A 20,050-nucleotide genomic window follows, 5' to 3' on the forward strand; every position below is an offset into this window, starting at 1 on the left:
AGAGAGGCTCCTCTTTTCTGCTGTGAGCTTCTCGCTGCTCCCCCTTCCCCATGCCTGCAGCACCCCACATCTGCTCTTCCAGAGACATCCCCAGGGAAGCTCGGGCCAGCTGATGGCCGAACCCGGCCCTTGTACACTCCACCTCTGAGGAGTCTCAAGGCTGATGGGACGTTAGTCATCGTCGAGCTGTCCCCACCTTTGTGTGTAGATGGGGACATTGGGTCCTAGAGAGGTGGTATGGTCTGGTCGTCCAGGTGGTCTTGGGTTCAGGTCCCACCCTTAGGAGTTCGGACAAGTTAAGAGACCTGGGGCAGGTGTTGTGGCACCGCAGGTCAAGCCACCACTTGCGACATCCACATTCCGTACAGGAGTGCCAGGGCTGGAGCCCCACCTCTGCTTCTGAGCCTGCTTCCTGCTAATGTGCATCCTGGGAGGCAGCAGTGATGGCTCAAGTGCTTGGGTCCCTCCCAACCGTGTGGGAGACCCGGATGGAGTTCCAGGCTCCTGGCTTTGGTCTGGCCCAGCTCCAGCTGCTAGAGGCATTTGGCGAGTGACTCAGCGGATGGAACACATCTCTCCGTTGCCCCGCCTTTCTTTCTCTCTCTCTTTCTTTCTTTCTTTCTTTCTTTTTTTTTTTTACAGGCAGAGTGGACAGTGAGAGAGAGAGACAGAGAGAAAGGTCTTCCTTTTCCATTGGTTCATCCCCCAAATGGCCGCTACAGCCGGTGCACTGCGCCGATCCGAAGCCAGGAGCCAGGTGCTTCCTCCTGGTCTCCCATGGGGTGCAGGGCCCAAGGACTTGGGCCATCCTCCACTGCCTTCCCGGGCCACAGCAGAGAGCTGGACTGGAAGAGGAGCAACCGGGAGAGAATCCGGCACCCTGACCGGGACTAGAACCCAGAGTGCCGGTGCCGCAGGCGGAGGATTAGCCTAGTGAGCCAAGGTGCCGGCCCCCGCCTTTCAAATAAATAATAATAAATATACTTTAAAAAACAGGCCTACGGGATTTTTTAAAAGTTGATATACTTTTCTTTTGTATTTTAAGTAACAGCTTTCTTGAGATACAATTCACATACCATAGACGTCCCCCTCTGACGATGTACAGCTAAGTACAGTGCCGTGGTTTTCAGTGTGTTCACAGATTTGCCTTATCCAAAATGCTTGGGACTGACACGTTCCTGATTTCAGAGTGTTGCGTATTCAGGGAGATTTCTGTAGACTTCCCTGGTTGAGCTGTTCTGATTTGCACATCTTAAGTCTGAAGTCTTCCAAAATCTGAATCTTTTTGAGCTCTGCCATGTTCGGCCCGCACACCCCTACCCTCTGAGCCTCTGTTTCCTCCTTTGTAAGCCTTGGGTGATGGCGCTGCTGCCGTGGGGGCTGTTGGGAGAGCGGGGAGCATACGTGCAGATAGCTCACCACAGGGCCTGGCTGATGGGAAGCCCGTGGCCAGCAGGAGCGTTTCTGATTGCCACCGAGGGTGAAGCTGCTGTTAGCGTGAGAGCCGCGTCCCGAGCAGGGCCTCACCTCTGCCCTGCTCCTCTGGGCCGGGACTGGAGGAGAAGGCGGAGAGAAGGCAGGGACGGTGGTTGTTTGGGAAAGCCCTGGGTTGGCCTGATTGAGTCAGCCATGGCCACTACCATCAGCTAATCCAGCGATTCCCAAACCATGGCCCCTGAAACGTGAGTGTGAGGATTACCAGGGAGCTGTGTCGAAGCCCAGACTCTCTGAGCTCACCCCCTACTTACTGGACCAGATCCACAAGTGGGTCCCAAGTATTTTAGCAGATGATTCTGACACCCAATAGAGTCAGAACCAGGGATCTAAGCAAACCCTTCCCTTGGTCATCCCTAATCTTCTTACTGCTTTCTTGAATGAATGAATGGGATAGTAACAGAATGGCACAGAATGGGGGGGGGGGTGGAAATGGGAAAGATTATGATAAGCCGCATGATAAGCCCCAGCCCAGGAGAGGCAGCCAGGCAGCATGCACCTGTCGCAGGCCTGAGCCCCTGACTGCAGCCAGACACAATGGGCAGAGATGCTCTCAGAGCAGCTGCCGGTCTGGCCTCTCTGCAGGGAAGTTGCAGGGACCCAACCCAGCCGGCTCCTGGGGACCACAGATGCGTGTCTAGCAGGAGAAACGGAGGCAAACCTCAGGACTTATTTGTTGAGTGACTGAAGCTCCACCCCGGTTCTGGCAGGTACAACCGGACCCCAGCCACAGAGCACCTTCTCCAGACGGTGCTCTCTGTGTGAGGACTTCTCGGACAGGCCAAGGCCGCGTGGGGTCAGCCTGCTCTGGAGTTCTCGCCCCAGCCCTGCCTCTGATTCCCTGATCATGATCCCAAGTCTGGCCCTCCCTAGGCTCTGATTCTTCCCCTGGAAGACAGAATACAGGGTGTCCTCTGACCACGTATGAAACCTACCCCAGCTTTTAAAACATTTATTTATTTATTTGAAAGGTAGAGTCACAGAAAGAGAAGGAGAGACACAGAGAGAGGTCTTCCATGCACTGATTCACTCTCCAAATGGCTGCAACAGCCAGAGCTGGGCCAAGCAGAAGCCAGGAGCCAGGAGCTTCTTCCTGGTCTCCCAAGTGGGTGCAGGGGCCCAGGCACTTGGGCCATCTTCCACTGCCTTCCCAGGTGCATTAGCAGGAACCTGGACCGTAAGTGGAGCAGCTGGGACATCAACCAGCACCCATACAGGATACTGGTGCTGCACTGGCGTTGCAGGCAGTGGGTCAACCTGGCTGGCAATGTCCCTTCAAATGCATTCAGCCTCCAGGGTGAGACAACTCCCCAGCAGGGCTAGGTGGAGTTCAGGGGATTTATAAGCAGCCTCTTCCTAAGGGAACCCCATGGATCAGAGATGCATCTGCTTAGAGCTCTCTGAGCCTCCTCAGTGGGACTTTGGCTTGGTGACCTGGTGTTTTGCTGTTGGTGGGCAGGGGTGGGGAACCTTTTTTTCTGCCAAGGGCTATTTGGGTATTTATAACATCATTTGTTATCAATTTAAAATTTAGCCTGCTGTAGATGTATTGAATTCCAAGTCCTGCCTGCGGTTACCTTGGCAGGGCCAAACCAAATGACTTTGTGTCCCCCACTCCACCCTCTCATCTGTCAGCTCATTCCCCAAATGCCTAGGAACAAACTCAGTCCAGGTCCCCCACGTGAGTGCCAGACTCAACATTCAAGCGGTCACCTGCTGCCTCCCAGGGTGTGCACCAGCAGGCTGGAGTTGGGAGTGGAGCTGGACGTCAAACCCCAGGCCCTGCCCGCACGGGACCCAAGGCATCTTAACCACTGTGCCAGAGGCCTCCCTGGGGGCTAATATTTTAGAGACAGAATGGCTGGGGAAGCCCCTTCAAGGAAGTGATACTGGAACAGAGACCTGGATGAGTAAGGAGGCAAAAGGCAGAGGTGCAAAGTCTTGTGATGGGAATACTGGGGGCTGATATGCTAAGGGGGTGGGGGATGGAAGTGCACTGCACCATGGGCAGGGGCGGCCGAGGGTGGGGGAAGGGAGCAGAGCTCGAGGGCCTTGCTGGGTGCGCTGAGGCATTTGCCCTGCCTTCCCCAGGTGGGCTGGGAGGACTGTGGAGAATTTTAAGGGGAGCTTTGCATTGCAGTGAGGGCTCTCCGGCTGCTTTGGAGACAGCGGGTTCCGGTAAGGCGAGGGTAGAGGCTGGGAGATCCTTAGGCCTATGGGATGCTGCTGGCTTGGTCAGGATGGTGAGACCTGGTCTCTAGAGGGACGTGTTCTGAAGGTGGAGATGGTGGAACGTGCTATGGGATGAAACGTGGAGGGTGAGAGAAAGGAAGACTCAGGATAAGACTGGTCCTCAGCCTGAGATCCTGGGGAACGGCAGTGCCCACAGATGGGCAGAGCAGAGGGAAGGGAGTCTGGGAGGTGAACTGAGTTTGTTTCTGGATGTTGAAGAAGAGGCACGGAGTAGCCCGGTGGACACATGAGCTGCGCTCCCTGGAGAGCTGTGGCATGCTCACACTTGCTGCAGCAAAGGTTGCAGTTGGGGCTGGCAGAGGACTGAAAGTGGCTTTTTCCAGTTTGTGGTCTTAGGGAAACACACGTCGAAGTTTCAGTTAGTGCTCACCTTGGCGGCACGCAGACCCAAATCGGAACTACACAGAGCGTGGCCCTGGGCCAGGAGCAACGTGCGGACTTGCGAGGTGTCCACGGTTCTGAGAAACGTTTGAGGAGGCACATGTGTGACCCTGACTTGAACTTGACACAGACAGACATGGACACGACAGACAGACATGGACACGAGGCACCGCATGGCATCCCGGACATAGGCAGCGTTTTTATGCATCAATTTGAAAAACATTAAAAATCAATAGATAGGTAAATAAATATTTCTATTAGTTTTTAGTTACCCAAGCAACCCATGTGTATTCTAAACAACCTTAGGGAACACAGACAAGTGGAAAGTGAAACGGAAGCCGGTCTGTTCATGTACCGCCCAGAGAACTTGCTGCTGATGTGGCACATGTGTGAAAAGTCCCTCCTCCCCACACCTGCGTCCCCTCAGCCTTCCAATTTTGTCCTCGGCTGTGTTTCCCTTGACCTGTTGTGAAATGGGTGTTCACAGACCTGTGGCTGGCGAGTGTTAAGGAGAACTATTCTGGAAGCACCTGGTAGGAAGCCCAGCAGCTGGGAGCTGGGGAATGGCATGAGGCTGAAGGATCTCTGACACGGGTTTCTCAGTGGGCTGGGAAGGCTCTTCCTGGAGGAGCCGGCAGGGTGCGGTGACCTCAGGGGCCTCCAGGCGCAAGCCCCCTCCCCTATGGTTCATTAGTGAGTCTGAGGACCTGGGGCTCTGCTCCCCGCCTCTCCCCATGGCTGGTGTTTGCTGACTCGGCTCTTGGCTGGACCTGGCCAAGGAGGCCTCTTCCTCACGCATCCATTCAACACCCGGGGCCGATGGACAGCTGCCACTGGGCCCGGAGCAGAGCTTGACCCTACCCATCTTTCTTCTTGCCCAGCCCACTTTACTGACCGGGAGACTGGTCTGGAGAGCAGGTGGCTTTCCCAGAACCACAGATGTCAGCAGGCCTGGGACACAAACCCCGCCCTGTCTGACCTTGAGTCTGTGCCCTTGGTACCATGGAAAGCCATGTAGACAGTGACTCCAGCCGCATCCAGGGAGGCAATGGGGGGTGGGAGTGAAAGATGAGCGGAGTCTCAAAAGCTCGGGCGGTGGGGTGTGGGGGGCGGCGTGCAGTGTCAGCAGCAGGGCAGAAGCCCAGGGACAGGCGGGTCAGGCCACAGGGGACGGAGTCCAGGGAAGCCCGCTCCTGCTGAGGTCCCTTCCAGGCCAGGTGTGTGCTCACCACGCCTCTGCTCCGGGGGCCCAGCCCCACTCCCCGCGCTGAGTCTGCAGCCTGGGCCCCACTCTGCCCTCCCCACACTCGCAGTACTCTCCAAGGCGTCAGCTCACGCCCTCTCCCTCTTCCCATTCATTGGGAAACTCGGGACCCTGGCTCTAGTCTCTGCTCTGTCCTGATCACACTGGGCCACCGGGGGTGAATCCTTTTCCTTCTCTGGGCCCCAGTTTCTTCGTGTTCACAACTGGAAATGAGGGAAGGGTTCGAGACCAAGGTTCCCTCCTGAGCGTCTAGGTCTCCCCCTGTCGGTGGGGGCACTCAGGCCGAGGGCCAGCTCCACCAGCTTGCCTCACGCCTCTGCAGCTTTCGCTTTGTATGTGTGTGTTTCCTATCCCCGTTCCTTCCACAGCGGTCTCAATATTCACTTCCGGAAGAGCCCCTGCGGGCAGCGGGGGGCAGGGGTCCCCTCCTGCCACTGTAGAATGCATTGGGAAGGGGGTCCCTCCCTCCGCCGCTGACCTTCCCTGAGCCCCAGAGGTCAGCCAGTGAGGGTCCACCAGGCATCTTGAGCCCACATGTTCCACTGCGGCCAGGGCAGCTGTGAGGGTCGTGAGGTTTCTGTGAGTGCAGCAGCCTACGACTGGGAGCTGCTGTCTTTGGTGGCCAGCACAGAGCCACGACTCCAGGGAACTTGGACCCCAGCTCTGCTTGCGAAAGAAGTCTCCCCCAAATAATGCCCCGTCTCTCCCCCAACAGTGCAGCCCCTGCCAGAGACTCCTGGGCTGTCCCGTTCCTCCAGCAATTTAAACCTCTCCTTCCGTTGCAATTGCAGATTTTTGCTGGTCTTCAGCTGCCTGGTGCTGTCCGTGCTGTCCACTATCCAGGAACACCAGGAACTTGCCAATGAGTGTCTCCTCATCTTGGTGAGGGCGGGGGCCCAGGTCGGAGGGGGCCTGTGTGAGGCAGTACCTCTGCAGCAAGGGCTGCAGGTAGAGGGTGACTTCTCCCGTGGTTCAGAGAGCGCCTGGCTGTGCTGGTCCCTCTGGGCATCAGCCCTGCTTTATAGAAAGTACTGAGGGTGCTCCTGCCACAATATGGGGCTCAGGGTGACCCAGGATCGAAGTGAGTCAGCTCCACCCCTTCTCAGGACAAAAACTGCCAACACTGCCCCTGGCCTGGTGAGGGTTATTTATTTAGTTTAAAAGATTTATTTACTGGGGCCTTTGCTGTGGTGTAGTAGGTAAAGCCTGTAGGTAGGCCGCCTATGGCACTGGCATCCCATGTAGGCAGCTGATTCAAGTCCCAGCTGCTCCACTTCCAATCCACCTCCCTGCTAATGTACCTGGGAAAAGCAATGGAGCATGGTCCAGGTGTTTGGGCCCCTGCACCCTGTTGGGAGACCTGAAGAAGCTCCTGGCTCCTGGCTTCTGGTCATCCCACTTTGGCCTTTGTACCATTTGGGGAGTGAACCAGCAGATGGAATATCTCTCTTTCTGTCTTCTCTCTGTGTGTCACTCTATCTTTCAAATAAAGGCAGAGTGACAGAGGGGGAGAAGCAGAGAGAGGGAGAGAGGATTGATCTTCACCTGCTGGTTTACTCCCCAAATGTCTACAACAGCCCTGGTTGGGCCAGGCTGAAACCAGGAGCCAGGAACTCCATCCTGGTCTTGGGTGGCAGGGACCCAAATACTTGAGCCATTCTACGCTGTCTTCCAAGGTGCATTAGCAGGGAGTTGGGTCAGAAACGGAGCAGCTGGGACTTGAACTGGCACTCCCAGCACTTAAGTATTGGATGCTGGCTTGCATGGCTGAACCCCCTGTGCCACAATGCTGAGTTTATTTTTGTTTTGATTTTATCTTTGTCCTTAAACAACAACAACAAAGCACCACCAAATAAAAGCCCCTTGGAGGGGAATGGCTGGCAGCCAGCCCTTCGGTCCCCCAGAGGGAGGGAGTCTGGGATGAGGAACTGGAAAACCAGACGACTCCTGGGGAGAGGAAAGAACAGACAGACCTGAGTTCTCAGCCTCCTTGGGGGGGGGGGGGGGGGCGCACCTGCCTTCTGCAAGCCGCCTCGGCTCTATCCAAGTGTAGTAGAGACCTCCTGGCGAGGTGAGTGCGCTGCGCCCTGGGCCCTGGCCGGGGTGGGGACCGGAGCTCGGCGCTGTCCCGCAGGAATTCGTGATGATCGTGGTCTTCGGCCTGGAGTACATCGTGCGGGTGTGGTCGGCAGGGTGCTGCTGCCGCTACCGAGGATGGCAGGGCCGCTTCCGCTTCGCCAGGAAACCCTTCTGTGTCATCGGTAATCCGCGGACTCCCGATCTGACCCCGGCGACACACCTTCCGCGGACCTCCCCAGCCCGTCCCCGCCCCTCCTCCGGGAGCGCCCCGACCCGGGTCCCGACGCGGGGTGGCCCGGGCTCCGGGGCCGGCTGTGACCGCGCCACCCCCGGCCCTGCAGACTTCATCGTGTTCGTAGCCTCGGTGGCCGTCATCGCCGCGGGCACCCAGGGCAACATCTTCGCCACGTCGGCGCTGCGCAGCATGCGCTTTCTGCAGATCCTGCGCATGGTGCGCATGGACCGCCGCGGCGGCACCTGGAAGCTGCTGGGCTCCGTGGTCTACGCGCACAGCAAGGTGCGCCGCGGGGCTGGGGGCGCGGGCTGCCCGGGGAGGAGCGCCTCTGGCCGCGGCGGCTCCGTGGGGTTGGGAAGGGCCGCGGCCTCCGGATAGGGCCAAAACCGGAGGCGGGGTCTAGGGAGAGGGGCGGGGCCTGGGAGGCGGAGCTTGAAGGTTCCCCTGGGGCGGGGCCGGAGAGGCGGAGCTTGAAGGCATAACACAGCGGGAATCGGGGCCTGTGGGAACCCGAGCCTGGACCCTGGAGAGTCCAGCAAAGGAAGGGCCGGGGTTCGCGAAGGCCAGGGGCAGGGTCTCATTGGAGGGAGGAGCCGAGAGAGCCAGGCGGGCTGAGGCGCCCGGGAGCTCCGAGGGGTGGGCCTCTTTGATCCCCTCCAGAGCCGCAAGTCCCTCAAGCCCTCCCTCCGCGGTCCCTGCAGGAGCTGATCACCGCCTGGTACATCGGGTTCCTGGTGCTCATCTTCGCCTCCTTCCTGGTCTACCTGGCCGAGAAGGACGCCAACTCCGACTTCTCCTCCTACGCCGATTCGCTGTGGTGGGGAACGGTGCGTGAGGGTCCACAGGGGCCACCCTTCTCCCTGGGACCCTCCCCGGGGAGCTCTTGAGGTCTGCCTGCGTGACTGCTGACTCGGGGCTGAGCAGGCCTGTCTCTGTCCGTCATACCAGGGGTCCCCTTTGGCCAGTGCCCCTGCTAGCCCCCAACCTGCTGGAGTAGACCTCTTGTTCCCACTCAAGCCCTTGTGGCTTGTAGCCCTTTCCCCTGACCGACCAGAGGGGAACCCGTCTGTGTCCCTGCACCAGCTCCTGTAACGGTTCAGCTCTGGGGGTGGTCCCGTGACCAGTCCTGCAGGTAAAGGCAGTTGTGTCTCCAGATCACGCTGACGACCATCGGCTATGGTGACAAGACCCCACACACATGGCTGGGCAGGGTCTTGGCCGCTGGCTTCGCCTTACTGGGCATCTCCTTCTTCGCCCTGCCAGCCGTGAGTCCCCCTTTACCGGGTTGGAGGGGGGAGGCCGCGTGGGTGTCTTTGATGGGCAGTGATGGGGACACCCTGGCAGCCTTTGCTCCCTGCCCCCACCCCCACCCCCAATCACGCCCTATTGCCCTAGGGCATCCTAGGCTCCGGCTTTGCCCTGAAGGTCCAGGAACAGCACCGGCAAAAGCACTTTGAGAAGCGGAGGATGCCAGCAGCCAACCTCATCCAGGTACGCCCAGGAAGCGCCGCAGAGCGGGGCAGTGTGACGGAACAGGTGTGACCCCACAGACAGAGCTAGGCTGCTGGCCAAGATGGTCAGAGACTCCCCTGTACCAGGTGCCCTGCTGGGGGCGAGGCAGAGCTGCTCGATTGCCGACTCCAGCCCCAACTCTACAGGACCTGGGTCACAGTGGAACCTGCACAGGAGGCATCTGCCAGCCGTCACCTGTGTGGTGGTCACTCAGCCTGTGCCACTCCCAGCGCCCTAAGTCCTTAGTCTCATGAGCACAGGCACGTAGGCAGAGCCGGCCCAGGGACAGCTGGGTAGGCTTAGTGGAGCTGGCCAAGGAGGCGGAGAAGGAGCAGCAGAGGGGTGGCTGGAAAGCCAGGAGTGGGTGGTCTCAGGTTCCCTGGGGTGGGGGGCATGCTGACTGTAACGCCAGGGCTTGGTTTTCTGAGACCCTGTGACGGGTCGGCAGTGTGGGCAGGAGGTGATTCTGGGAGCGCTGGCACAGCCCACCTCTGCCGGCTCCCCTGCACAGCACCGCCTAACCCCCAAGTCCAAGCCTGAGTCCAGCCCTCCTTATCTGCCCTCCCCAGCATGGAGCTCCCCTCTCCATCCCTGCTATCTCCAGCCGACCAGCCCAGTCTTTTCTTCTAAGTGTCCCTTGGGGCACAATGGCCACTGTCCCCTGGGAGCTGGCCTTCCAAGGGGGCATTGTAGGGGCAGGCGGTTGGCACTGTCCATGCCGAGAGACAGCTGGTATTGTGGTGCCCATAATTAATGAGACAGCTCTGGCAGCTGCTCCCCAGCCCGTGCCAGGGGCCTAGGCAAGCAGGAAGTAAAAATATTCTTGTCTAAGGCAGGCGCCTGGCCGGTGAGGTCAGCAGTGGCAGCCCCATAAGGACAAGGGGCACCCAAGGAAGGGGAGACATCCAGGGCCCAGTTTTGCTTTGCCCTGCCTAACAGCCTCCAAGTCTCCCTGCCCCTGCTGATGGCTCCACTCATAGGGCCTCCCAGCTCTTCTCCTTACCTGGAGGGAAAGGGTCAGTCCTTCCTCTCGTCTGACCTGCTTCCATCCTGCTCCAGAGGTTTTTAGTACAGTATGCCCATGGGCAGTGGTGGGCAGCTGGGAAAGAAGGAGTAGGGATGTTATTAGTAATAATAATCCCTTCAGTCACCACTCATTCCCTGGACACTGTACACACTGACACAGAGTGACCAAGACCTAGCTTGCGATCTAGGGGAGAGAAAGATGTTCATCAAACACGCAATGATATTTGTCAAATAGCTATCAAATGTGATAAGGGAGATAAGCGTGCATGTGTAAGGGGGGAATCTGGCATTAGGTACCTCTTGTGTGCCAGGCACTGAGCTTAGCATTTGATTTACATTTGTCCATTTAATTAATGTGCATAACACCATGTTGGATAAGTAGTATTAGACCCATTTTACCGCTGGAGAAACTGAGGTGTTGAAGCTTTACTTACGTTGCCCGCATTAACAAAGGGCAGAGCTGGGGTCAGAAGCCCACGTCTGGCCTGCCGGTTCCTACCCCTCTGAGGGCCCTGGCTCTGATGCTGTGTCTGCTCTGTGGCCCTGGGGAAGTCACTTCTCCTAAGGCCTGAATTTCCTGGCTGGCTCTGCCCACGGTGATGGAATTGAAACCGGCCTGTGGCTCTGCAGGACCCTCAGCTGGCCCGAGGCCTGGGCTCTCTCAGGGCAGAGGGCTGGCGGGGGGTCGGGAGGCCTCATGTCGCCCCCACACTCCCCTGCCCACCAGGCTGCATGGCGCCTGTACTCCACCGACTCAAGCCGGGCCTACCTGACGGCCACCTGGTACTACTACGACAGCCTCCTGCCGTCCTTCAGGTAGGCCCTGCTGGGGGTGGGGTGGAGTGGGGTGGGGGACAAGTGAGGACAAGGGACTCTGCCCTGGAGAGTGCGGAGCGGAGCACAGCTCCCAAGGGAGCGTCTGGGACTGGCTGTGCTTGAGCCCAAGCCCGAGTGTCTCTTCCCCACTGTGTTGTACCTGGACACAAACAGGGGAGCAGCCCTGCCCCACTGGCTGGGCCCTGGCTCCTGGAGCACTGCAGTCTTCATGCCCACCGCTAGGTGGTGCCCCCAGGGCGGGGGCACAGCCAGCACCTCTCTGGATCTTTTCTTGGGGACAGCCTGACTTGTTACAGCAGGGCGGAGGGTGCAGAATGGGCAGGAACACGTGCACCAGGCCCGGGTGCCAGGGCCCGCCCCAGAATCCCTGTGCACGAATGTGCACCCACTTTTCCTGGGCCAGGCCACAGCCTTGCAGCCCAGAAGAGGGTCTGGCCCACTGGCCCGGGCCAGGCTGTGACCGCATGGGGGTGGCTGCACGCAGGGGATTATTAATAGCCTCAGAGTTGCATGTGGCCAGGTGCCTGGCCCGCCAGCCCCTCAGGCAGCAGTGAGGATGGCGGAGCCCTGTTCAGTCCCGCAGGCGGGCGGGCGGGCGGGCAGCAGTGAGCGCTGCGGGGCCAGGCTGCTGTGCTCAGCGCTTCTGCGGGCGCCTTCTTCACCTCATTAGTTCTCCAGGAGCAGGTGTTGGGTGATCCTGCCGCCCCTGCACCTGGCCCCCCTCCCTGCTCCCTCCTGGGGAGGAGCAGGAGGGAGGGGCAGGAGGGGTGCTCCCAGGATCAGCCCCCCCATCTCTCCACCTGGCACAGCCGGGGGTGGCTACCTTGGAAGAAGCCTCCTTTGCCAGGAGCAACCCGGAGGTGTCAAGGCCAGAGGAGTGGGGTGGGGGCTGGCTTGTTAGGAACGGGATGGGTGGGTGGGAGGGGGAGGGAAGACAAGGGGTGGGACAGGGTGGGGTCTGGGTCCCCGTAAGAGGGACAGAGCCTGGTCTGGAGATTCTGGGTCCACTGTGCCTCCTGCTCCCTGGACCCCAGTTTCCTCATCCATATAATGGGGAGGCAGCAGGCGAGAGAAGGGGTGCTCTGGCTTACAGCAACAGGACCGGGCCTGGGAGCTAGGGAGAGTCTCTGGCTCCAGGGCCACTCTGAAAAGCTGGTGGCAGAGTGAACGCCACGGGAGAAGGAAGCTGGGCCCGCCACCCCCTCGGCTTCTGTCTCTGCCCGAGCTCCGGAGCCGCACTGCACTGGGAGGGAAGGGTTTCGGGGCTGCCACAGGCAGCACAGCCCCATGTCCAGGCTGCTGGCTGCATGAGCACAGATGAGCTGGATTTGAGCTCCCACTTGCAGCCTTGTGCAGGTGCCCTTGAATTGTGCTCAGCCTGCACAACCATACCTGGCGCCCCCGGGGAGTTTCCAAAGCCTGAGTAAAGAACAGGCAGGAGGAAAGACGAGTCTCCCTCCCCTCACCCTCACCCCCACTCCACCCCACCTGGCCTGGCCAGCAGGGTTTGTGGGCCCCTGTAGGGAGGCAAGGCCTGGCAGGATCTGAGTTCTGGGGTTCACGGCCCACCAGGCGAGGGGTGGTGCCCGGGCCCTGCCTGCTGCTGACGGCGCCCTCCCCTGCAGAGAGCTGGCCCTCTTGTTTGAGCACGTGCAACGGGCCCGCAATGGGGGCCTCCGGCCCCTGGAGGTGCGGCGGGCGCCGGTCCCCGACGGAGCGCCCTCCCGTTACCCGCCTGTTGCCACCTGCCATCGGCCAGGCAGCACCTCCTTCTGCCCTGGGGAAAGGTAGGGGCCCCCGAGGCCGCCACCTCCTCTTGCTTCTCCTCCTCTTCTTCCATTCTTTGTCTCATCCTCTCTTAGACCTGCCTTCAGCCACTACGTGGGTGTCTGGGCCTGTTTGGGGGATGCCCAGGCCTTGTGATGAGGCCTGGGCAGGTGACCTCAGATGCTCAGACAGGTACAGACCGAGGGTCTCTCTGGAGAGGCCGGGCTGGGGTTCCCAGGGTCCGTGCGGGAGAGAGGTCCACTCCATCCCTTCCCACCACCTCCTCCGTTCATGCCATTGTCCTGTTTCTTTCTCTGTTTCCACGTCCCTCTCACTCTTCCATCCCTGCACCCCCATCCCTCCGGGAAGCTGGAGAGAGGAGGAGGCCGCTGGCCACAGGTGCTTACGGCTCAGGTAATCGTGGGCACCATCCTGGGGTGTGAGGGCAGGGATCCCCCCACCCCCGGCATGTGGCTCTGGAAGGGCCTTGGCCCTGAACTCGCCTCTGGGGAGCGAGATGCCAGCTGGGAAGAGAGCTCTGTGACCGAGCCTGCTGTGGGCCCTACATGAGCTCGCCGGGTGATGAGCGCTCTGGTCTCAGACAGCCGCAGTCCCCAGCTTTGCTCAGCCCCCAGGGGCCTCCTGGGAGAGCCCTTGCTCCTTGCTGAGGTGCACTCTGCTGCTCCCAGAAGTCCTTGTCCCCTTGAGCTGTCTCTCCTGGATGATTCCCGTCTTGAAAGAAGAACAAAGGAACAATGCTTCCTCCCAGGCGAATGGTGGGGTCTTAGGCATGTGTGGAGAAGGAAGCCCACCCGCCCCGTGCAGGGGCTGTTCCTGGAGGGATTTAGCTTTGAGGTCCAGGGGCCAGGTGTCCTCCTTCCTCCCCATCCTTTCCTCATCTCTTTGTCTCATTTTCACACCTCATCCCTGAACCAACCAGGGGACCCCTGGCCTGGAGCCTCAAGCGCCATTCTGAGCCCCAGGCCCAGACCCAGGGAGGAGGGGCGAGCGAGGAGGAGGCGTGGTGTGGCCTTGAGAGCGTCAGCAGGTCACTCTGGATTCTGTCCTGTTGGAAAATCAGTGTGTGAGGCCAGTCGGGGGCCCCGCTCCTCAGAGTTTCTGCGTTGAAAAGGCCTAGGGGCTGGGGGCCTGGGGAGGGGACTTCTGGTGCAGGGGGTACAGGGGGCGCAGGGAGCAGCGCCCCTCCCCGTTCTCAGTGAGGCTGCACAGGGAGTGGGTGGAAAGGTCTGGGGCTTGGCTGAGGGAAGCATGACTGACCCAGCTGGGCTGGGAGCCCCCTGGAAGGGGCGTTCCTGGTGTGGCTCCACCCCTAAAGCCCCTTATAGCCACCCTGTCCCTAGCACGCCACAGCGCACAGCACAAATCCAGCAGGTTCTGCCCTGAAGGCCGGAGCCGGGCCTCTCGGAGCTTCCAGTTGGCTCTGGTCCCTCCTTGCCTGGGTGGCAGGCACTGGAGCAGAGGTGGACTGCGGTGATGGTGGTGGAGGGTCCCTTCTTCCCCGGGGACCCAGGAGGCTCAGCTGTGACATCCACATCAGTCACCAGGCTCAGGCCAGATGGCTGTGTCCTTAATCCTGGCTGTCTGGGCCCAGTGGGGTGAGTGCCCCAGTCAGGGTGCCACCCCAGCACACACACACTCATACACACACACACACACCTGGCTGGCCAAGCCTCTGGTGGCGCTTGGCGGTGGATCCAGACTGAGCCTGTTCCCAGGACGCAGAGCTAAAGGCCAAGGCTTCCAGGGGCTGCCATCGCCAGAGCCAGCACCTGCGCTCTTTAGGGTTTTGCAACGAGGTTCTCAAAGCCTGGCCTCCTGAGCCAGGGGCATTGTTCAAAATGCCGGTGCCCGGGCGTCTCCCTGGGCGCACAGGCGGAGCCTCTCTGGAGAAGACATCTGGGAAGCTGTGTATTTGCCTCGCTCTCCAGAGAGCCTTGTGCCGAGCGTGAGGCCCTCTGCGTTCTGGAGATGGGGCTAGAGGATGACTGGGGTGAGGGTCTTCTCTGCCACCAGCCATAGGAGGCCGGCCCATCCCGGCAGCTCCCCAGGCTCCGCCCACCTGCCCCTTTCCCACTAACCTCTGTTCGTGTCTTGTTCTCAACTTTCCAGCCAGATGTTTAGTAATAAACGGAGTTTCTTTCGGATCCACGCCAGCTGGAGACCGAGGTACCCCCTCACCTGCTCCTCCTGTCCCCGCTCGTCCTTGGCCCCCCTCAGTTCCGGGGCCAGAGACGGGGACAGGATGGCCAAGGACAAGGTGCATGTGCCTGCCGCCTGCCGTCTGCCTTGGGGCCCTGGCAAGCCCCTCGCCCTCCTGGGGAAGCCTCTGCCGAGTGTGGGGCGCCGGCCTGGTGGGCCACGAGGGACACTTGCAGGAGCCTTGGGGATGTGCGCTGGCTCTGCCATGACTCCCTGTGTGATCTGGGCCCAGTTACTGCTTCCCTTCCGTGGGATGGGCAGATTGAACTAGAGGCGCTCTGAGTGTCCCTCCCACTTTGACCTTTGCTGGGCCTTGCGCTTAGCTTCCAGTCTTCCCCACTGCCCACCCGGGAGCCTCTGGGAAGGGCAGCTCCTCGTTAGCTTGGGAGCCCTGGCTCTTTTAGCTGCATCACCAGCATTCCTTGGTACCTGCCCCGGGCCAGGGCCTGCTCTATGCACTAGGGACCCAGGGATGAATTAAACATGGTGTCTGGAGAGCTGCAGAGAGTAACTGCCATGCTGTGTGATGCAACAAGAGGAGGACACGGAGGGGCTGTGGGGCTGAGGCAGGCACTTAGCCCAGAGGGACCCTGGAGGAGTCCTGGAAGCAGCACAGGCCAAGGCCAGGCAGTGGGAGAAGAGCCATGGCCGTGAGCTTGCAGCCCTGGCCTACCAGGTCCGGGATGGGCATCGGGCTGAGACTGGGAGCTGAGTTGGGTCAGGAAGAACCCGGAAACCCAGTGTAAGCCTCAGGCTGTTGGCATTTTCTGGGATCAGGAGCGCTGTACTCTGCAGAGCCACCTCTGGAGCTTTGTGGGTTAGAGACCCATGGCAGGAGATGAGGGGCAGGGCTCCGGGCCATCCATCCGTGCTTCTGCCGAGAGACAACCTTGCTCAGCAGTGTGCGTTCTGGATCACGTCTGGCCGCCACCCACCTCCCACGGGTTCTTGAGCAAATCAGAGAAAAGCTCCACTGCCCCGGTTTCCTTACGTCAGATGCAGATGACAGTGGGACCTGTGCCCACTAACACTGTGCCTGGCCCCAGGAATGCGGGCTGCACTCAGTGTGGCATGCTGGGCAGTGAGATCACCCAGATCACTAGGGAACCAACCAGGCTGCAGGGAAGGGGCGTTCCCTGTGGGGGAGGCTGAGGAGACGCAGGGTGGGCTGTGGTGGGCCCGAGGGACAGGAGGGGCCAGGCCAGGGCAGAGAGGCCAGCAGTGAGGCTGCCTCCGCCAGCCCCCAAAGAGAAGGCCTGTGTGCAGGTCCCTGGGGAAGGCTGCCTGCCCCCCCAGCCCCTGCACTTGGCCTTGGCAGGACAGTCAGAGAGCAGCCTGTGCCAGAGCTCCTCTCCCCCAGAGAGCAGCCCCCGCCGAGCCCACCCTGTCCTCCTCCCAGGCGGTAGCAGGCCTCTTGGGCCAGATTCTCAGCCTTGGCCCCACTGACGCTTTGGGTTGGGTTTGTCCGTGAGGTGAGAGATTGGTGCACACCTTGTAGGACAGCACCCTCGACTTCTGTCCAGATGACGCCAGGAGTGCCACCCAGGGTGACAGCCAAAGCGCCTTAGAGGTGGCCAAATGTCCCTTGGGGGCAAAGTCAGCCCCCCGCGCCCACGCCCCAAGTTGACAGCCAGAGTCCTAGTCCTTGTTTAGGTACTCAGCCCAGGAAGAACTGTCTCTGAGGTCAGACAGAGCTGCTTCCCTATCCTCTTCCGCCTGCGGGAGTGCTCTGTGGCCTCAGGGGAGCCGCCTCTTTCCACCCCTGTAGAATCGGATGGCAAAGCCAGAGCCTGCCACCCCCGAGTGCGCTCAGGAGCCTGGGGAGGGAGCGAGCTCTTTGCTGCCCACTGAGTGCCAGCTTGCTTTCCATTTTCTTCAAGCTTTTAGGCTCCGGAGAGGCTGGGGTGAGCCATTTTCTGGGCCCTGCCCAAGGAGCTGGAATCCAGGGCCGCTCCTGGGAAAACAGTGTCTCCTTGCGTTCAAGAGGAACGTGGGGCCTGGGGCTGGCTGCAAGGTTACCGAGCCCCGGGAACTGGAAGCAGCCTCAGCCATTGCAGAATGAGAGCTGAAAAGGGGCCTTTCAAGGCCTCCCATGCAAGCAAGCCCCCGAACTTCTTCCCAAAGTCCTGCTGAGTGCAGGCTCAGCACTGCTTGCACACTTCTCGTGACGGGGAGGTCACCCCTTTCCCTGCTGGGCAGCCACTGTAGGAGTGCTGGGTGCAGTGATCCGGAGTTCCAGGCCCTTGGCTGCCCCTCTCTTCCTCTTGCCCCTGGGGAGCGGAGGATAGGGGCAAGGTTGCACGGCCCTGGGCGGGGTGGGCGGTGGGGTGCGGGGTGCCTGCCAGCATGAGGCGAGCCCGCAGGAATGGCTCTGCAGAGGAAGGTTTGGGAAGCTACCCTGACTTCGGTTGGAATCTTGGGGCTTCATCAAGGTGGGCCTGGGCCAGCAAAGAGCATGCAGGTTTGCGGGAGCCGCCCCTGGCCTTCCCTTCTGAGAGGTCCCTAGGGTCCCAGGCCTTGACCTAGAACCTCTCCCCTCTAGAGGCCCCACCCCTGAGGATGGCCCTGCATCCTGGCTGCCTTCCTGAAGGTGCCCCTGGTTTCGTGATCACCCCTACTCCAGCACTGTGGCTCAACCCCATGCCTTGGGCATGGGAGACCCTGGCTCCCACCCAACCCTGAAACCAGAACCTGTCCTCGGCTCAACCGTTGATCTGAATGTCCCCGAGAATAGGCGACACAGTCTCCTTTGCCAGCCCCTGCCCCACCTGGGCCTCCTATGAGACTGCCTGGTGCTCTCCTGAGCCGGGACTCCAGACATCTGGGGTGGGACCATCCCCAAACTCTGTGGCAAACCTCAGCTGGGGGAGGCAGCAGTGCCACCACAGGGCATAGGTCCACATCCCCACCCCCACCCCCACCCCAAGCAGCGATAACATGGCCCTTGAACCCTCGGACACAGTTACCCTCCCAGGTATTGGTTGACTGGAGCCTGTCCTGGGGAGCTTGCGACAGCCCCCAACTTGTCTGCATCTGGGGGTTGTTGGCTGTGGTGGGGAGCTGGGTGTGAGAAGGGAGGTCTGAGCACACACACACACACGTGTGTGTGTGTTCACAGGCATGCAGTCTGTTAAACGGGGGGCTCAGTGACCTGGATCCAGGGAGGATCTGGGACCACATGGGCTGGACATTGGTCCAGGTGGGCGGAGATCAGGCAGGGGAGACCACGGAACAGGTGATCAGGTGATGGCTGTCACTGGGAGGGCAGGCACCAGGCATGTGATGGCCTCCACGTGAGCCCAGGAGCCAGAGGCCCTCAGCAGGCCGTCACCCTGCACAGACATCTGTGTGATAGAGTCCACTACCTGCACAGCTGTACCAGGTACTAACTAACGCCTTGACTTGACCAGTGTGAGGTTGGTGAGCTCCAGCAGTTAGGGAAAGGAGGAAGGTAAAGATGGACACACGCACACATGCACACACACCAGTATCCGTGTGCACAAGGGTACCCATGCAAGCGTGCACACCACACTCCTCACTCCACACGGTCTGCCCTTGCATGCAGTGGAGACTGCAGCTGACCTCAGTGTACATGGCCAGGTGAGCTTCTCTGGCCCTCAGCGACCTGTGCCCAAGGGGTCACCACCTCCACCCTCCACCCACCCACCTGGGCCAGGCCCGGATCTCCACCCTGCTGTCTGTCTCTTTGAGCCCCTTCTTGGGTTTCTGTTACTCCTTCCACTCTGACATCTGTCTCCTGTGCACCTCTTATCTGTCTGGGCAATGAGGGATGGGGGTGGGTGGGGAGGGAATGTGTTCTGGGTGACCCCGAATCACTTCTTGTAGGAGGGGGGCCCCCTCTCCACACCCTTGTTCTGTCTCTGCTCGGTGGGGAATTGAGACCCGTAGCCACCCCTAGCTCTAAGTCAGCTCTGTCCCCACTCACCGCCTCCTCCCTCCCCCCGCCTGCTCCCAGCTCCTGCTAACTTGGCTCTCTCCCCACCTGCCCTACCCTGCCAGCAGCCGGATGGGCATCAAAGACCGCATCCGCATGGGCAGCTCCCAGCGGCGGACGGGTCCTTCCAAGCAGCACCTGGCCCCTCCGCCAACGCCCACCTCCCCCAGCAGCGAGCAGGTGGGCGAGGCCACCAGCCCCACCAAGGTACAGAAGAGCTGGAGCTTCAACGACCGCACCCGCTTCCGAGCTTCTCTGAGACTCAAACCCCGCACCTCTGCTGAGGGTGAGCTTCTGGAGCTCTGGGGCCCAGGACTGGCTGGGGGTGGCGGGGATGGCGACCCTGGGCTCAGAACACAAAGACCTGGCTCTGCTCCCAGCTCTGCAACAGGTTGACTGTCCTTGGGCACTGGTCTTCTGGTCTGTAGAATGGGTGCCATAATACTTGCTTTGCTGTCAAATGGGCATTGGTGCGTGTGTGGAGGGTGGCATTGGTGGTGGCTGGGGGCACAGGCTTGGGAGCCAAGCTGCCTGGATTTGAATTCTGGCTCTGAGACTTATCTTGGGCAAGTGACCTCAGCTCTCTGGGCCTCCTCCTCCCCATCTGTGAAATGGGGGCAACGATAGCATCTATGTCAGAGGATTACTGTGAAGATCAAATGAAATAATCCAAAGGAAGCAGACAGGAGAGGTTCTGGAATACGCCAAGTGCTTGACACGAGTGAGCTGCTTACAGAGGTGCTCTGGAAGGGGCTCGGGTCCACGCACGAGGAGCCCTGACTGTGCACCCGGCCACTGGATTATTTCATTGGCTTCTGCGGGGAAGTGGCTTTTGTTTTTATCCCTGCTTTAGAGACATGGAAACAGATCTCTGAGCTCAGGCGTGGCCGAGCTGGTATCCCACAGTGCATGCTGTCTGCCCTCCCCCCTCTCCCCAGCCCCCAGCCCTCTGACTTGAGGCTGTGGACCTGGGGTAGGGGGCACGGAGGTGCTGCTTATTAACGGTTAGACATCATTTTTTGAGTTC

The 20,050-nt window shown here is 60.2% G+C and overlaps 1 protein-coding gene across 2 annotated transcripts in view; it reads left to right on the forward strand.

Moving 5' to 3' along the window:
• KCNQ4 (potassium voltage-gated channel subfamily Q member 4) overlaps positions 1-20,050 on the forward strand; it is a 49,913-nt gene that overhangs the window by 24,829 nt on the left and 5,034 nt on the right. The window contains exons 2-10 of one of the 2 annotated variants that reach the window (XM_062193281.1): positions 6,184-6,274; positions 7,527-7,653; positions 7,813-7,988; positions 8,408-8,533; positions 8,861-8,971; positions 9,102-9,197; positions 10,972-11,060; positions 12,707-12,868; positions 19,089-19,309. In XM_062193281.1, the coding sequence (XP_062049265.1) occupies positions 6,184-6,274; positions 7,527-7,653; positions 7,813-7,988; positions 8,408-8,533; positions 8,861-8,971; positions 9,102-9,197; positions 10,972-11,060; positions 12,707-12,868; positions 19,089-19,309 (1,199 nt within the window). The remainder of the gene's footprint in view (positions 1-6,183; positions 6,275-7,526; positions 7,654-7,812; positions 7,989-8,407; positions 8,534-8,860; positions 8,972-9,101; positions 9,198-10,971; positions 11,061-12,706; positions 12,869-19,088; positions 19,310-20,050) is intronic. The other variant, XM_062193282.1, reaches the window with a different exon arrangement.

Source organism: Lepus europaeus, chromosome 5 (genome assembly GCF_033115175.1).
Source record: "Lepus europaeus isolate LE1 chromosome 5, mLepTim1.pri, whole genome shotgun sequence".
Lineage (NCBI taxonomy): Eukaryota > Metazoa > Chordata > Mammalia > Lagomorpha > Leporidae > Lepus > Lepus europaeus.